The sequence below is a fragment of the Ambystoma mexicanum genome, chromosome 10, assembly GCF_040938575.1.
Source record: "Ambystoma mexicanum isolate Mex_15411 chromosome 10, UKY_AmexF1_1, whole genome shotgun sequence".
NCBI classification, from domain to species: Eukaryota; Metazoa; Chordata; class Amphibia; order Caudata; family Ambystomatidae; genus Ambystoma; species Ambystoma mexicanum.
Genome location: NC_090932.1, coordinates 1,241,002,034 through 1,241,020,631, shown reverse-complemented (window position 1 = coordinate 1,241,020,631; position 18,598 = coordinate 1,241,002,034). Strand labels below are relative to the sequence as shown.

At 45.3% G+C, this 18,598-nt stretch overlaps 1 protein-coding gene across 1 annotated transcript in view; it reads right to left on the bottom strand.

Annotated features, from left to right (window-relative positions):
* Nucleotides 1-18,598, bottom strand: part of MED13L (mediator complex subunit 13L) — a 2,324,591-nt gene that overhangs the window by 2,072,506 nt on the left and 233,487 nt on the right. Inside the window, exon 2 of the mRNA XM_069619219.1 lies at nucleotides 11,743-11,980. Within this exon, the coding sequence (XP_069475320.1) occupies nucleotides 11,743-11,980 (238 nt within the window). The remainder of the gene's footprint in view (nucleotides 1-11,742; nucleotides 11,981-18,598) is intronic.

Here is an 18,598-nt window from a genome sequence, read left to right as displayed (position 1 = left end):
TTATTCCCCGCAAGGTTATCCACTCGAGGAAGCTCCTAAAGCCAGAGGACAGTCTACTTTGAGACAATAGTCTCTGGGGTTTGAAAGGAGCTTTGACCAGAACAGACAATGATTTAGCCGTCTGAGTGCTATCCTTGGTCTTGGTGAGCTCTACATCTGTAGTAGAATGACTGGCAGGCCCAACACCTTGTCTTGCACTTCCGTAGAAAATTTAGTGGCATGCAGCCACGCCTGCCGTGAGGTATCAACCCCCAGCATCAGGCCCCGAGCCGAGGGGTCTACGTGATGAGCCGCAGCCTCCAGGAGATCCTGGGCCAAGACCCTGTCATTGGAAAGGCCTCCTTTGAAATCTTCTAACTTCTCGACCGGGATGTGCTCCTCAAACTCCGACAGACCTTTCCACATCCGCATGTTAGCTCCTGCCAATATCAACTCAGTATTTGCCTGCCTGAGCTACAAGGCTGAGTTGGCAAAGATTTTCCTCCCCAAGGAGTCAAGGAGCTTGTCCTCCTTACCCAAGACCTGAGTAGCCGTCGTGGAAGAGGATGCTGCAGGTCTGGATTGCAATGTAGCCGCAGCCACCACTGTGGAGGAGGGAGGCGGACAAGACGACAGGGTCACCTCTTCCGAGGAATGTAGCCTGTACCTCGCGTCAATCTTATTGACAAAAAGTCCCGAGTGTGGCTTTTCCCAGACTCTTCAGACCTCGGCCAGAACCTCCTTCTGCAGGAACAGGCCGGTACACTCCAAGGGAGACAGGGTGAATGCCCCAGAAAGCACGCCCTCCTGCGGAGCGGGTGCCTCGGGCACCAGAACATCTAAGAAACTCATGTCCAGTACCCGGTCATGAAAGGCTCTGATAGAGCGGGGAAGGTCCTCGTTGTCCCAATCGACTTGAGGATCATCTGACAGGTCAACATCCTGCTAAGCCGTGTCAGGCACTACCTTGTCCACTGGGGACAATGGAGGCAAAGGCAGAAGAGCCGGGGGAGGCACCACGGGCAAGGGAGACGCCGGCGGAACCACCGGAGGAACAGGTGGAGCAGGAGGCATAGGTGGACATATCTCCTTGAAAAGCCCTTTGAAATATTCCCTCATGGGGTCGGTGCGCATAAGCGCATGAAATTTACCAAAAAATACGTCCTCCGGAGACTGTTTCGGAACCTGAGGAGGCCTCTCAAGAGATGGACAAATCCAGGGATGTAACTGGGAAGGGTGCCACACAGGCCCCTCCACGGACGTATCCACATAAATCAAAGGTGCCGCCCCCGCGGGCAACAAAACATTGTGCGGAAGAGGCATCCGTGCGTTCCAATCATAAACCGGCCAGTAAGGATGCGCACAAGGGACTTTAGGTTCACCCAAGCGACCAAGCCCTACACCAGAGGCCGATGGCGTAGTTGTAGGGGTAAACCTAAAATGGCCGCCGCGGTCGTGCTGGGAACAAGCGCCATTTTGTCCTCATTTTAGGGGGAACTGCGGCACGTGAGGAAGTGAGGCAAGGGTCCCCGTGGATCAGGGGTCTTAATCTTAGCCTTAACATAAGGAACCTCGGCAGAGCCGGTACTATGAGGCCTGGAATGTTTGACATACCAACCGCCAACTGAGCCTTCGAAGGAAGGACCTCGGCACTGCCAGAAAAAGAAAAACTTTGTTCTTTGCCTCCTCAACAGATCTTGTGTCACCACAAGAGCGGGAACGGTGAGCAACGGCTTTCACCGACAAGGCCTTGTCCGGCCTCTCAGAACTGTTGGTAGCTTTAGCCTCTGAACGAGGGACCCCGGATCCAGGCCCGGTAACAGCCTTATCTGCACAGGCCTTGAACATCCATTCAGTAACAAGCCCAGGCAAGGCCTCGGGGCGCACCCCAGTCTCGTTTTTGAGGGAAGCCAACAGAGGCCTCAGAGCGAGCTCCGGTACCCCACGATTCACTAGAACTGGGTCTACAAACAGCCCCCACAGGAGAGGCCTCGGAGTGTACTCCAGTATTCACAGGGCCCTTACGGAGACCCTCGGAGAAAACTCTGGTAGAATTATTAGGCCCAACAGGCACCTCAGGGCGAACTCTGGTGACAGAGCGATCAACGCCCCTCCCGGACCGAGAGGAACCCGGGAAGGTATCCCCCGGCCGGGGTGCTCTGAAAAGTAAAGAACTTACCAGGCGTTTCTTCTTCTCGTCGATGAACGCCTGAAAATGCGAAGGAGGAGTTCGTCGGAACACCTGCCCCCCCACCGCTCCAACCGATGTTGAAGTGCCCGGACCGAAAGGGAGTCACAGTAAAAACAGGAGTCCCAACGGTATTCCGGACCCAAACACTCTAAACAAAGAGTATGGGGATCCGCCCTTGCGAAGCGACAGTGACACGACGAACAATCTGGAAAGTCTAACTTGAAAGACAGACTAGTAAACGAATGCTAGCGAGAGCCAGAGAGGAAACAAAGGGAAGAACATCTTTGAGGATGCGAGTGCGTCCGGCCCCGATCGAGTGGAGAAAAGGACTGATGGGCGATGCGCGGGGCGGAGCCAAGGTGGGCGGGGATACGGCTGCGTGCCGGGCCCTGCGCAAGAAAGAGAGGAAGGACAAATTTTGGGAAAAATGTGGATGCTTTTTACAAAGTGCTCCAGTTCTGTCCCACAGGACGGAGAGATGTCCCATAAGTATGGAGGAAAGGGGACAGGACGTACGAGTAAAATGATTCCCTCCGGGGTGGCAGGAAGACTCTAGCCTCTGAAGTCTCCACTGGGGAAGACTCCACAGGTTTCGCCAGGGCTGCCACGACTCCCCCAATCGAGGCCTTAGCTGGGTGCATCGGGACCTTCACGACCTTGGGCGTGCCCGAGGCCTTCACCTTGGGCGGGGTGAACACCGCCTCGCTCCCCCTCACCTGAATCCATCGGGATCGACCAAGACTTCCCCCGAAGTTCACCCGGGTTCTCCGATTTCCTTTTCCCCCCGAGCCAGAGTGTTGGCTCGTGGTTGATGGCGTCGGTGATAATGCGCCCTGCCTGGCAGCCGAGGACCCCGACCGATCAGCGCTCCCGGTGCCCGCGGACTCGCGGTGCATAGCCTTTGGTTGGGCCCCCGTCACCAGAGCACCCTCAAAGGTCTTAGAAGACTGCTTGGATTTCTTCCTCTTCTCACCCGCTGCTGGGCTCTTCCCCTCCAGCCAGTTGGCGAGTCGAATAAGACTATCCATCGTCCGTTCGGACATGTTCTTACAAAACGCACAGTCCTTCTCCACGTGCAATTTGTCGTCGTGAAGGCAGTAGACGCACTGAGAGTGCTCACCCTCAAAGACGTTCTGAAGCCCGCATCCAGGGTAGCTCCTGAACAGCTTGGCTCCAACAGGCGTCATGCTTCCCTTTGTCCTGGGCCATGTCCACGCGGGGTAGGCTTCAAATATCTTCTGGAATCCTTCAAGAAGTGGAAACACGACGAAATAATGCCCTTGAGGGGCATAGAAAAATTCTGAGAACGGATCCCCGTTGATCGGAAGTGAAGACGGTGGAGCTTGAGGTTCGATTGACCAAAAATATAAGAGTAAACTCTTTGAAAAAAGACAACGCAGTAAAAGCTCGGGAGCTACAGCACGAGGACTCCCAACATTTGAACGTGCGGTACAAATCTCAAGATGGCTGCCAGAGGAGGGGCTTAGGTAGAGTGCAGTCATTGGCTCGGGGCAGTATGACCCAGAGACCCGTGATTGGTTACTAGTAGAAAGACAGTTCATAAACGACTGATTTTTTTCTTACTGAGGATTCCCAACCTGACGATGGGGAATATTCATGAGCATGTGAATCCATGCCAGACCCCATGCTGGAGAATGCTATTTTTCATATCACACAGGGAGGCTTTTAAACAAAATAAGCGAAGGTCGAGCAGAAAATGTTCTTTTCTTTGCGCAATAGCAGGTGCCCTTACCGCGATTGAGTGCTGTAGCTGCAGGAACGTGGGAACATTTAATGACAATGCAGGTCTATTTTGTAAAAACCATGTTGAATCTCTGGAACACCTAGTCATGGATTGCCCTGAGCTAAAAGACTGGTGAAATACATGTTTAGGTGACCTCAAATTGGGATCCCTCGATGAAGAATGGTGGGAAGTGTTCTATGGTGGTACAGATTTTAGGCTGACATGCGCTTTGATAACATTTTTGGAAGACATTTTTAAAAAGGAATAACATGATAATCCTAGAGATGGGAAAGGGGAAAGTTGATTGGGGTTTTAAGATGTATTGAACAATCGTGCATTTCTATTTGAGATTTTATTTGTTTTAGATGAATGAATTGATGTATAGTGATGGATGGATTGAATTCAATTATTAAAAGTTTGTAAACAAACTGTATAATAAAAAAGGGGAGTGGGGGAGAGAGTGAATACAAATAGCCATAGTTGACTGGTTTTGTTTTTGGAAAAGCAAGGAAAGGAAAGATTCACATCAGTGTTTTGTGGTTGAAGGGAGACACTTTGAGTGCTGTGTTCAATCATGTTGGGGATTAATCCAAATTGATAAATGTCCATTATTTTCTACCGTCTTGAATGGGACTGGAAGGAATATGGACTAGTGTCCTGTTAAGTAGCCTTCACCAAAGATGCTTACATGCACAAACCGGGACATGTATGGCCTACATGCAGCAACACTGACTTCTTTAGGTTATGGCATAACATCTTTGGCAGTTGGCCGCAGCAAGGTGCCTGATGCAGGTTTGTAACTCATGTAAAATGTGGCAAAAATTATTTGTGAATATAACGTCACCATATTTTGAGGGCAGTAGCACCGGATGGGGTACCCGATGGCCTGCAAATCTGTCCCCTGCCTAGTGAGTTGTAGGGGCAGGAGAACAGTAGCACAGCCTGGTCCGGCAGGTGGCATTAAGTCGCCATTTGGTCATCTTAACTGTGAGCCTCTGAGGTAACAGGCCTGAGCAACAACAGTCAAAGTTAAAACAAAGATGAGGTGCTGGCTCCCACCACACAATGTGGTGGCCACATATCAAAGGACCAGGGAGTGCCTATCTGGCACTACTAGCAGAGGCATGGCATTGTGAAAAGGTTTGTCCTAAAAACTAAAAGTGGAAAAAAGCAATAACAGTCTTGGTCCTAAGCCTCAATATAGTACCCATGCTCAGCCGAAAGCATATGCAGGATTAGAAAGTGGAATTCTTCCTTGTGCATTCTGTGATGTTGGGTTAATCTCCCTTTGAAATGTGTCAAATCACCAGTATAGTAGATTCAGAGTGTCTAGCCTTGACTGTGAAAGGGCGTACTGTGTCCTCCACCAGGGTATTCAGAACTTAAGTCTGCTGGAGGAAATAAAATGAGCAAGGGGAGATAAAGCAGGAAATCGAGGCTACAAACAGGGATGTAGCCGGGGGAAGAATGCTTTGTGCTAGCATGGCTCCTGTAAGGAGGTCACCAGTTCTGTAAAAGAGAAGTAGAAGTCCTTATGTGTTGTGATTCCAAGGCAGATTTGGAAAATGTGCAAGTTAGTACACAATGTGATAATGGATGCATGGGGGTGCGGCGGTGTCAAGAGATTGCTGCGGCAATCCTGAAAGTTTGGTGACTTGTTTGCCCCGACTTCTCTTTACATTGCACGTCAGTCAAACTCCAGAATGTTAATTCTAGGACTGTTACGCTTGAACCAAGAGTGGCTTAATCAAAAAAAAAATCAAAAAAGACTGTAGAAAGATAAATGTTGCTGGGAATGGAATGGTCAAAACGAATACAGTAAAATAGAAAAATCCTGCCAGCTCGAGGTCAGACGGTGTGCCTTACTTGGCCGTAGGTTTAGTAAGCGCACCCATCTATAGTGAACATATACCCTATATATCTCCCAGATTGTCTGAAAGACAGATGCCATCTTGTATACTGCGCCAGAAGCTATGCTAATAAGAAAATTGGAGTGGCCTAACTGTAGGATGTAAGTGAGATATAAGTGGTAAACAAAAATGAGGTGCATGAAGTAGCATTTGAAGCATTTGGGGTGTGCAAATTGAAAATGTGGTCATAATTCAAATATGGACAAAGTAATGCGGAGAATTACAGAAACTAGCAGGTGTTCATAGCAGTTTCATTTTAATTTAAACTTTAATGTGACAGTATGAAAGAAAATTCAAACTTTAGACATAATAAACAATTATTCATTAACAATAGGAGTAATAAACGGATAATCAACAAATAAGATTAACATTTAAATAAACAGATAAAAGTATCAAATTAAGGAATCGAAAATGAGCAAACTTATTGCCATCTTTAACTCAAGTGCTGGGCAAACTTACACATATTGAACAATAATATACATATTTACAGGCCTACTCACATCTAGATCATGGGTAGACAAATATTTATCGTATGCCAATAACAAATCCCATGCATGCATTTACTTTGCCTTACGGTAAATAAATTTCAAATCAGCGGGGCCAACTTAAATTCAATTTTTTGCCATATGTTATAGAGCCTTCATCATTAGTACTATTTTATGTCATAGCATAGTACTAATGATCAAACACTGAAAAATCAGCACAACAGTGCCAAGCTCTCTGAAAAGGACCTTACTTCACGTTTAATCTGTTTTTTTTTTAAATAGACTCCCTGCTGCAACCCTCATATGTTCATGCATTCTAGTACATTTCAATGAAAAGTTCAAGTGATTCAGAATTTCTATGTTCGAGAACTACTGCTCTGACAGTGAGTTATGAAAATGCCAGAAAGATAATTATAGAATTTGCATACTACATCTGGAATTGCCAACTGAGGTGCGTTTTACAGCGAGGTGGACCTTTCTTGAACTGAAGCATTAGGGGCAAAGAGAAGGTAAAGTTTGCAGGGTTGCATATGGAGTCGGTGTGCACCAAGTGGAACACAAAGTAGACATTTCATTTAATGTGATCGTTTTTTGGAAAAAAACTGCACACATGATAAAATAAACATAGTATATACTTAAAACACAAGTAAACTAAAACAAACCTAAAAGGAAAATATATACCCACAAGGGATCAGTAAAATGCCATTCAATTCAAAATCGATTCCAAATACAGAGCCCAAGAACATAAGCCATTGACACAGTGATACACAATGAATTCTGCAATAGTGCTCTTAACCATACTCCCCATAGATTTAACAATGGCGCATAATACAAGAATCCATGTAGGAAGTAGGTATATGCATAATCCTATAGGCAGAAGACCAAAAAGCCTTTACAAATCCCAAAGTTAAGCACGAATTTATAGAGATCGCTTTAACAGTGCTCACTAGTTCACCTCATCAATTTAAACGATTGCATCTCAGTGCTTTCCCACTATATTCCATATCCTAAACAAGGACATGTGCAGACTTACATTTCTATAGTTAACACATTGACTCCAGAATGAATGCTCTTTTATTGTCTCCAGCTTGTGAAGACATCTGCCTAGATGGTTTACATAGGTTTCTCCCATACTGGGGCATTCTGTCGGAGACCAGAGTGAAACAGCGAAACAATTTCTATTTTACCCCACCACATACACCTCAAACTCGAACCAAACAACCACAACCCTATAACAAACCGCACAAACCACACAGACTCGCAACAACAAAACAAACCACACAGACTCGCACAACAGCACACAACGGCTACCGACCGGAAAGCACCCCAAGCCCAGCGAACTCTGCTAACCGGGCTGAGGATGCCAACGGCACATCAATGCTCTCTTGCACTTTTCCCGCTCGTTCCCACTAACTCACCCCCTTCCTTTTCAGAGCCGCCAGAGGACCACTCCGGTGGTGATAGTGCGCAGTACAAATATCCTTTAACTTAAACAAGGCATGTCCAGCAGAAACGCTCATTTTTCTGAATACAACGCTCCACACAAACTACAGACAAGACCGGTAGATGGTTGATTCTAAATAGGAGACTAAATCTTCGAGGCTTGGGGAAGGGCATAGATTCAAGTAACTTTGGGGTCTCTTGAACATATAACACACTTGAAATAAATGCATAACTTTTCAGTCGGCCCAAAAGCACGAAATGTTTGTCCAGTCCCAGAGATACATACATTTCCCCCCCCCCCCCAAGGAGAACGTCATACCAAGGTAATCGTCCCCCCCTACTTGGGGACCCACCCTATATCATGAAAAAGGGCATCCATGCTCTTCTAAGGCACAATTTATCTTTGTTTCTACGTTCTTCATCATCCATGCTAATCAAAAGCAGTTTAGTTGGAGCATTGAGCATCTTAACATATAATTGTGCTTTTTTGAGCACCACTTATCTCATTGAAAGAATACCTAGTTCCAATCTGATTATTGCCATAGGCACACAGGTGGGAAGCCCCAGTAGCTTCCTCCAAAACCTTTCCTCAATTAGTAGTAGCCATTTCAAATTGATCGTTATCAGGGATTCCAGCCCATATATCACAGTTGGAACCAGGCATTGTATATAGTTGTCAAGCACTTCACAGCGAATACCCACTTCTTTTTTTTCGTGAATTGACATATTAACGCAGTTAACTGTGCCGCCTTCAAATTCAACACCAACATATTTATATTGGGGAGGGGGGTGTATGTGACTTCAATGGCCGAACATATAAACATAATCCGACAATCTTTTTGCCAGCAAATAGCATCAACAGGGTTTTGTCCCGATTGATAATCAGGCCACTGATATCAGCATATGCCAACAGTGCTGCTGCCGATCGCTGTATACCACTGAACGTGTGGTCTAGGAAAACCAAGTCGTCGGCATAAGCCAGCACTGTACAATGAGTTGTACCAATTTTGGGAAGACAATTCTGAACTGTTGCCAAGGACACTGGTAGGTCAGATACAAATTAACTGTATAATAGTGGTGCTGTTACGCACCCCCGTTTTACCCCACAGTTTTGACTAATAGATTTTGTCATCATTCCCTGTGCATCAAGTTTAAGGCACACAGTGGTATTCCTGTGTCATGTAGTTTACGTTAATACAATATTCAGGAGGGACAGCCCATCAAATATAGTTTCTGCCAGAGACAATCCCTACCACTGTATCAAAAGCAGCTTTAAAATCAATGAATAAAGCATACAGTGAAGGATTGTTAGGATGAAGTGCTCTGGTACTCCGATTGTCCAATACTAATTAATACATTGTGGGCATTCGAATGATCGGACCTAAATCCACTCTGGAATCTATCCAGTATTCCCTCTTTGTCAACCCAAGCCTGCAATTCCTGAAGTAAGATTGACGCGAAGAGTTTCCCAGTGCAATCCAGCATAGAAAGTAGCTGGTAATTACCCAGCTCAGACTTAGTAACACTTTAAAACACCGGGATCAAGATTGCTGTTTGCCTGGGCATCTTCCCCTCTGCAAGCACTTTACCAGAAATCAGGACGGTTCTAAAAATGTTTAAAAATAAACATTTGCCAGCCCGTTTGGGCCCAGTGCGTTAAAGGATTTAAGGTTCTTCATTTTAAGCACTAAGTCATTAACCTTTACCGTAAAGGGAAAGCACTCGGTCTTATGCTCAATTACCATTGGCACTAAGGTGCAGTCAGGGGAATTACGTTTGATGAATGTGTTCCAGGTAAGTGCATTAATTGGATTGATAAAGGAATGCTGCCTACTTCTTTTAGCTTCACTCAGGAGTGACCAGATGCTATGGGTGTTCCTGCAAAGAGATCTTATGGCAGCAAACCGTATTGACATTATGCAGCAGGAACGTCTCCATTGTTTAAGCCACAAGTGAGACTTCTTTTTAAATTTTCTAGATACCTGGGAGAAATTTGCATATGATCGTGTAACCTTCATGGCTTTCCAAAATGTCCCCCTTTTAATTTGCTTTTAGCATCCCCGATAGTTCCATCATAGGCATTTCCTGTATGTGTTCTCTTATCGCCAAGTTTATCTTTGATGTAGCATGGGAGCTAGCAAAGGAATTTTGCCACCTCTCAATTTCTTCCAAGGACATTTCCTCAAACATTTTAAGGTTTGAGGTAGTTAGATACAAGGTAGCTCTTCCAGCATTAATGAGAAAGTAGAATATCAAGGTATGTTGTAAACAATGTATGTGAAACAAAAAAATGCACTGTAATAAAGTACTGCACTCAAAGCAAACAATTTAGAAGGTAGAGCAAGAACTTAAAAAAGGTAGCTGTTTGGTTTTCATCCTCTAGTTACAAAATGACAGGTTTGTTTTGTTTGTTTGGGCATTTATATAGCGCTACGAACCCTCAGGTATCCGAGTGCTGCTTATTTCCCACAGTGTGTGGTGCTCATTTGTCGACCTCGGAAGGATGAAAGGCTGAGCTTGGCCCTGCCGGGATTCGAACCTGTGTCAGCAGGCTCTGCACAGATGTCAAAGCGAGCGCTCTACTCGCTGTGCTATCTGACCAGCTGTGGTGACTCACGAGTTCAAAGTAGGTCTCGAAGACACTGGCCAAACAGGATTCTCACTTGATGGCTATTCATTTTTTCAGGTTTTAATATTTGAGCAGTGTAATCCATTTTTGAAGGAGAAATAAAAGTAATTGACATTCCCAATGGGGGCATTTCTTTTGTATCCAGAAAAAATATGTTTTAATATTAAAACCAATATAGTTGTGTTATCTATACCACATTGCCCCTGGTAATTCATGCAAAATAAGAGATGGTGCAGCTTAAAGTAACTGTTCAGATCAGGAAGTAAGAGCTCCTTTCTGTGGCACTGCTCTGCTGGCAGTAGAGATCAAGCATATACATGGAGCTATGTGGATGAAGTGGGGGGATCCGCATATGGTCAACATTTTCCGACTTTTTTGTTGAAGAATTTTTAGTGCCATTTTATTTTCGTTGGGATTCTTTTAGGGGAATAAAAGTGGCTGGTACACGCTTATCTAAGGACGAGATGTCTGCCCCATCACCCTTCAACGCTTTGTATAAAATGACTCTGTGGGTGAATATTTCCACCATCGAGGGACATAATCGTACTGATGTACTCTATCAAGTACTCTAAAAAAAACAATACTATTGTATTGGGGAAACGCCTGTAAAACACTGCTAATAGTTTGAAAATACAGTTTAGCATGCATCAATTCGTCTTTTCCTCCAAGAAGGAGTTAAATATGTGAAATTCCTTTTGTACAGACGCTTCTTCTAACCAGATCGTTTGAAGTAATCCTTAATCTGTCACATGTGAATTTAGCCGGTGATGGTTTATTCTGACAAATTCACTACCTGCTCTCAAATGGGGAAACACATCATAGGAGGTGCTCAGCAGAAAAACATCGATTATATATAACGAGCCATGTTTATTAACATTAAAATAATTTTTTTAAGGATTTAGAGGACAAAAAACGAGTGAAGCTAAAAATAAACGGGGCTTATCATAGCGGAACGTGAACGCCTCGTTCCTCTTCCCACGTGGCTTCTTGTTTCATTCTGCAGTCTTTCCTAGGCAGAGCCTGCTTGGAGGATTGGCGGCAACACAGAATCAAACAAGCAACCTTCAAATTGAGAACAAAGAATGCGGCTGTTTAACAGCTGACAAATCAGATTGACTGAACGATGCTACAAGGCACAGCTCAGCGGTCTGGAGTGCAAACCGCTAGAAACAAACGCATCGAGTCGCACAGAAACGAGGCGTACAGGCGCATACACAGAAATAGCAGCTGTGAGCGGGTGCATACCATTGAAACCAAACAATGATTTCGTGCCAAAGACCAATATCAAAAAACTAACTTGATAACCACATTGATGCAACAAAGTAGAGCACAGGAAAACGAAAGCAGTGAAGGCAACTTACTGTGCAGTTCGCGGTGGATAACATCAACCAGGTTTGGCTCGTCTCCCCACCAAAAAATCCACAACTCCTTACGGTCTGGTTTGACCTCCCGACGCCAAACACACAGTAGGTTGGACTGCAGGCACCGTATGAAGCTAAGTAGGATTGGGTCATCCTGGGCTGGAGCAGAAATGATGGGGCCACATTCACCGTGACCTTGGAAACTGTACCTGCGCCATTTAATGCCTGTGAGCTCCGCCTAAACATGGAAGAAGAGGGAATCATTACTGAACAGAAAGGCACAATTTAATCAGAATTCTCATTGTCAACAGAAAAAGTATCTTGAAAAAAACGGGGATGTATTTTAGGTTTGCAATCTACATTTTTATAACGACCCCAACCAGAAGTGTGCCATTAAAACTGTACCCAACACCTCTTAAAATGCAAACCACTTTGAAATGCAGGGCATTCTTAATAGTAACCAAAGTTTGCATCCTTACGAGGGACGTTTATACACAGTTTGTCAAGTGACAATAAGTACCAATAGTGACAAAAGGCTGCAGGGCCTAGTGCACTAGAAGACAAGTCCTGGTTGAAGAACGTATTAGCTGCACGGACGCTGAGGCAACAAGTACTTCAGGCACAGAGGAATCCAAAAATCAAACCCACACTAGTAATTAAATAACGCTGTAAACCAAAGGAACGGAAACTCGGATCATTGGATGAATATCTTACACCGAGTTGAAAAAGCCACGTGAGCAACATTTCAACGGCATTAAAATGAAAAAGTTGTTTCTCTCCAAGAATGGCCACCCCATAGACTTATTTCCCCAAGAGCTTCACTTGACGGCAGAAAACTATTGCCCCGCAAAGAAACTTCAAATCTTTGGAAAACATGCAATTTCCTTGGTTTGTACTTCTTGTTCCTTTAATAATCTTTCAATTTGTTTTAAAACGTTTGTAAATAAATTCCACAGACAGTGAGTGCCAGCGATTGTACACTAGTTATGGAATCTGACAAGAGTGCAGTCACATCACCCATATAAAGCACTGGGTGGCAGGGGTGGGGGAATCAGTTGAAGCGAGTAAGTGATGGGCATACTCCAATGCCTGTGTAGGAAGACCTAGGGAGTGCATTTAACTTTTAAGATCCATTTCTCTGGAGTAGATCCCTCAGGTACGAAACTACAAAGATAAGCCAAGAAATCCTCTCAATTGGAGTCACCGTCTGGCGTAGCGGAGAATCTATCAGCCAAGTACTTCATGGATTTCCCTGCTACTAGTGACAAGAGGTGTGCCTTGCTAGGATAAGGACATGCCTTCCTAGTCCCACACCAATTCCTGCATTCTTCTTGTGTGTTAACAGCAATACCAACGATTCCCGTTTAGCTGCACCAGTCTGGCTGTCAGCCATGATGCTGCTATCCTGGAAATTCCCACACCCACCAAGCGACATCTCATGTGCTTAAATCTTTCGATGTCATTGACTGACATCCCTAATATGGAATGGAACCAATGCTATGGATGAGGTGGAAATACTAAAGTGAGTGAGTAAATGATTGAAATGTTTCCCATTAGGTTTTTGTGTACCGTCATCTTATTAGTCTCAAAGCGCGCATCTGTAGGAAATATCCTGAACACAGTTAAATATTTCAAGCACAAGCCAACCAGCCTTTAAACAGGTCTGTAAACATAACATTTTATAGTAGTTTCCTTTATTTAGGAGGATTGGTAGGCACTAACCCGTCCCCTGGTGCAACGAAACTCAATTTATTGTAGTATTGTATACAGAATAAACAGATCATGCCAGGAAAGATGGCATCCACGCATGCTAACGATTCACCCAATGATAGGTTATTTATAACGCACTTAATATCCAGGAGTTTCTAAGCGCGGACCCGGAGATCGAACCTGTGTTGCTCCGTGTTGTCTGGCTTCCAATGTGAGCACATGCCCCTGAGCTATCCTCCCGAGACAATCCACAATCTAACTTTCATGTCCCTAGAATCCATTATATCCCATTAATAAAGGTCCCCTTGCTAAATGTATTGGAAAAGGTAAGCATGTTAACCCGTTTGGACTGGGGAGGCATTGGTTATGAAAAGAATTGATGCAAATAAAGTGATCTTCTCAGGTAACCAAATATCTTCCATTGCATATTAGGCAAAAATATAAAAACACTCAGGATCAGCGCGCTCGAACGGCATGTTCTGCAGCAAGGTGCCCAATCGGGAGAGTAAACAATCACAATTAGACCACTAGACCTTTCCAGAGAAAACATCAATTTGCATATGATAGGAAAGGTTACTTATAACGCGCTTAATACGCAGAGGTTTCCAAGCACGGACCAGGGGATCGAACCCATGTTGCTCCGTGCCATCTTGCTTCCAAGGCGACCATGTTGCCGCTGAGCTATCCTCCCAAGCCATCAGTCAGAAACCCAGAAATGCAATAAGAATACCAACAGCAACCCCATAAAAGTTTGTGCCTTGTTGGGCATCATCAGTGAGGTGAAGCCATGAAGCCGTATCTCTCAGCAAGACAGCAAAGTGTGGATTATCTTTCATACATTTTTAAGATTAGGCAATAATGTCAGCCGTCTATAGAGTATGAACACAGCTAAAATAGCCTGTTCTGTGGGAGTGTGCCCACTCAGAAGGGTCTACAATCATATTTCAGCTCATTGTGCTTTACCAGAGGAGATGTCAATACCAGTGTGGTCCCACAAACGACAATCCAGTACGGAAATGCTAGGCTATTCTACTCTTAAAGTACCAACTTCAACCCCATATAAGGGTTTCTACCTGGTTAGGAATTTTATTAGTGAACCAAAGCTTTGTCTCTATAGAAAGGGAGAGCAAGGTAGTCTCACTTATGGATTAGCTTTCATAATTTACAGTGCAACCAGTCTTTAAAAATTAAACAAAAACGGGAAAAACCCTCTATTGAGGATAAACACCTCTTATACAGTGTTTTCTGGTGCAGGGTGTCAACTCATTAGGGTCTACAATGTTACTTTCTATTCAGTATATGGCTCAACCAGAAACTGCTCTAAATTCTACCGCCCATTATCACCTGCATCTCTCCAAGGCCCAATACATGGTATGGAATACCAAGTGCTTTGTGGGACAGTAATGGAGAACGAGGCACACCAAGGCGTTCTTTATACTAATAGAAAATGTGCTTCCAGAAAAGGTGCAACTTTCCCATACATCACAGCAAGAATGAATGTTGAAGGAATGCATTCCTTAACTGCAACTCCTGTTCTGCAGCATCGGTATCTTACATAGATTCACATGCTACGACTATTCCCCGGCATCAAGCTGGGAATCCTCATTTACCCTTTTGTTTGACCTGTCTAAATAAAACAGTTGGTTCATTTTGTATGCCATCACCCTCCTTAAGGGTGCTTTTAATCCCATCCAATGGGACATCGAGTAGTTAGCCCCTCCTCTACAGTCCCTCTTTAGATTCTGACCAGTCATGCTGACTATGTACCGAGCTATGAGGCTTTTACCCTGTAGGGGTGGATGAAGGGCGCATGTGAATCTAAGATATGAAAGAACTCTTGAGAACAGGAGTTGCAGGTAAGCAACATACTCCTTCTCTAATATTGGATCTTTCATAGATTTTTATGCACTGAATAGAATATGTAGCAGTAAATTAACTGGTGGTTGTAAGCAGGTAAAACGCCTACCTTATTGGAACAGACGCTGCAGGACGGCTCTCCCTGTCTGAACGTCAACTGTGTGCTGTTCTTCCAGGCAGTGCCTTGTAGGTCGCTGCATGGCAAATGTTTGAGCAGGAGGGCCACCGATGCCGCCGTAGCTCGGGCAGCTTAACTAATGGCATGGCCGCCTTTGCATGGCAGAAAGAAATCGCCCATGTGACCCACCTAGAGATCCCATGTTTGGATAGCGCTTTGCTTTTGTTGGCAGGTCCAAACGCTACAAAGAGCTGTGTTGAAGCTCTGAAAAGACTTGGTTCTGTCCATGTAGTATTTGATGGCTCAAAATTAAACAAATGAAATACGACCTCTGCTGGAGAAGTGGCCTTCTGAAAGCGAACAAGCAATGCAATGGTCACGTTCTTATGAAAATACGTGGGAACCTTGGGAATGAGGCAAAACGTTATCTTTACAAAAACGTAGGTAGGGCTCATTGACAGCCAGAAGGTCCTAGACTCTATGGGCCGACATGATGGCCACTAAGAATGCGACCTTCCATGAAACATTTTATGTTCGCCGAGGCTAGTGGCTCAAAAGGTTTTCTCATCAGCCCTGCTAGGACTGTATTCAGGCACCAATCCAGTGTAGTTTTCCTTGTTGGAGGGAAAGCTTGAAAAAGCGCTTTCAGGAAGTGCTTAACCAGTCTGCCAGTGAACAAGGGTGTGCGTCCTCATTTTCTAGTGTGTCTGGAGATGGCAGTGAGATGGATAAGTGACTGAGTACCTCTTTTGCCAGAGACCGATACGGGACAGCTGTTCCTGCCCAACGATGAGCTGTTGAACTGGTTGCTGTTCCACGCATCATGCATAGAACCATTTCCACTTAAAGCTATATGAACGGTTTATGGAGGGCGCGCTGGCCACTGCAAGGATGTCTTTGCAATCTTGAGGAATGACTAAGCGTCCACATACTGTGAAATCTGGTGTCACGTGGTCAACTTTAGGGAAAGCAGGTCGTGGTGCAGGACCTTGCTGTGGTCCTGGGCTTTGATGTATTTGGTTGCGTAGCCTTATTGGCTGGGCCGCTGACAGTTGAAGGTCCGAGTACCACGTCAGGCATGGCCAGTTAGGAGTGATCAAGATGTGTCAGCACGGATGTGCCCTTATTGTGTGCATTGTCCGATGTATTACTGGAATTGGTGGGAATGCGTATGCAAATGGTTTCGTCCACGGAAAGAAGTCATCTCCGTTCTATTCCTGCTTCAGGTTTCTGCTGGCAGTGTACACTTGTTGTTGCGGTCAATGGGAAAGCGGTCTATGGATGGATGCCCCCATATCAGAACACTGAGGTTGACTGTTGTTGAGCTCCTATTCGTGAGATTGAGTGGATTACTTGCTGCCGCTCTCCACCACCTTACTCTGGACTTCTGGGAGCTGGAACGCTTGCAAGAGTTTGCACTTGGTGATGACCCAGTGCCAAATCCGCTGGGCCTCCTGGGGCAGTGGTATACCTCATTGCTCCCCGCTTCCTGATGTAAAAAATATCATGGTGGTATTGTCTGTCAGAATCATGACCATGCATCCTTTTAGCACCGGAAGGAAGGATTTGAGAGTCCATCACACTGCTCTAAGACCTTGATGTTGAGTGTAGCCTCTTCAGCCGTCCAGAGCCCCCTGAAATGTAGGTTATTGACATGGGCTCCCCAGCCTAACATGGATGCGTCCGCGATGAGAGTATTGTGGCGACGCAGTTCCTGAAACAGGTAGTGGTGTCCTTGTTGGCCCACCATCAAAGCTTGTTTATCAGCTTAGGGGTTATTTGAATCCAGCCTTCCCATGTTCCTGCCATTTTGGACCAGTTTGTGGCTACCAACTCCTGGAGGGGGCCTCATGTGGAGAATGCAGTTGGGTATCAGTGGAATGATCGATCCAGACTTGGTGTTGGAGGTAGTTTAGGAGAGGGTGACTGCATGATTATAGAGTCCTCTGAATCTGAAAACTGCAGTGATTGAGCCTGCTGTTCCATCGAAAATCATATCAATTTCATGCTTCAAAATATCCGCTGGCATAAGGTCAGAGTACGTAATAGGGGACACTGGTGTCTCCTTGCAGCTTTATGTTCTCTGGCCTTTCCTGTGTTCAGAAGGGGGCTTTTGTGGCTTCAGGTGTTACTTTTGTCTCAGGCCTAGCTTTATGCATGCCTGTGGACTAGTGCAATGACTTTTCCACTGTTGCAGGGATTTTCCCATTGACAGCTGCTTATCCGCTGAAGGGTTGCAGTGGGTGAAGGTTTATTAGCTTGTTTATGTTTGTTGCAGTTGACAAACCCTTACAAGTTGACAGATTGGTCAACGAGGACTTCATCCACCAGTAAAAAAAAGCACATGGCTGAGGTACTGTAGGCCTTGCCATCAACAGGGATGATGTTTTTCTGCTGTCTTGTTGGACTGCGGGCCTGTCATCGACAAGCAGCCATCCACAAATGACTGTTCCCGTCGGCAGTACCATCACCAGACTTTTTTTTTTGTAATAATACTGGTGACTACAAAGCCACCCCAGGCCCTTCTTTGGCTTGACCACCTGCTTGGTCGACGAGGCCTTCTGCCCCCCCTCGTGTTTTTAGCCGAAAACGGCCAAAGGCCGTGGTGGTGTCTATGTTTTTTAGATAGCCTTTCCTCAATTCTCGCCCTTCCATGGGAGAGCAGTCTTTTCTCTCTATGCACAGCTAAGCTTATCGTGGGAGGTCATTTCCCTCTTGAAGCCAACATAAGAGTCGTCGTGCCTAGGGTTTTTGCACTAAGCCGTTTACAAATGTCGCATTCATCTACCGAGTGGTTAAGGTAGAGGCAATAAATGCACTCGGCGTGCTGATCACCTTGAAAGATGTTTAAGGCCACAGGTGTCGCAGGCAAACAACAATTTCTTGGCCTTGGCTTCTATCTGGCATTTGCTATCCACAGCAATACCAACTTCTCCACTGTGATGGTAATGAGAGGGGTTTCCTTCTGCTTGATGTTATTGAGGAATTTTGAAGTAGAACTTCGCAAATCTGCACAGAAGAAGTTACTTATCAACTGGTAACGTTCTTTCGACTGGATGTACCTCCCAGGTATTCCTCATCTATGATCTTTGTATCTCGCTAGCATCGCTGTTTCGAAAAATACATTCTCAGCAGAGGGCGCTGTGCACGAGGTCATGGCGTCTATGTCCC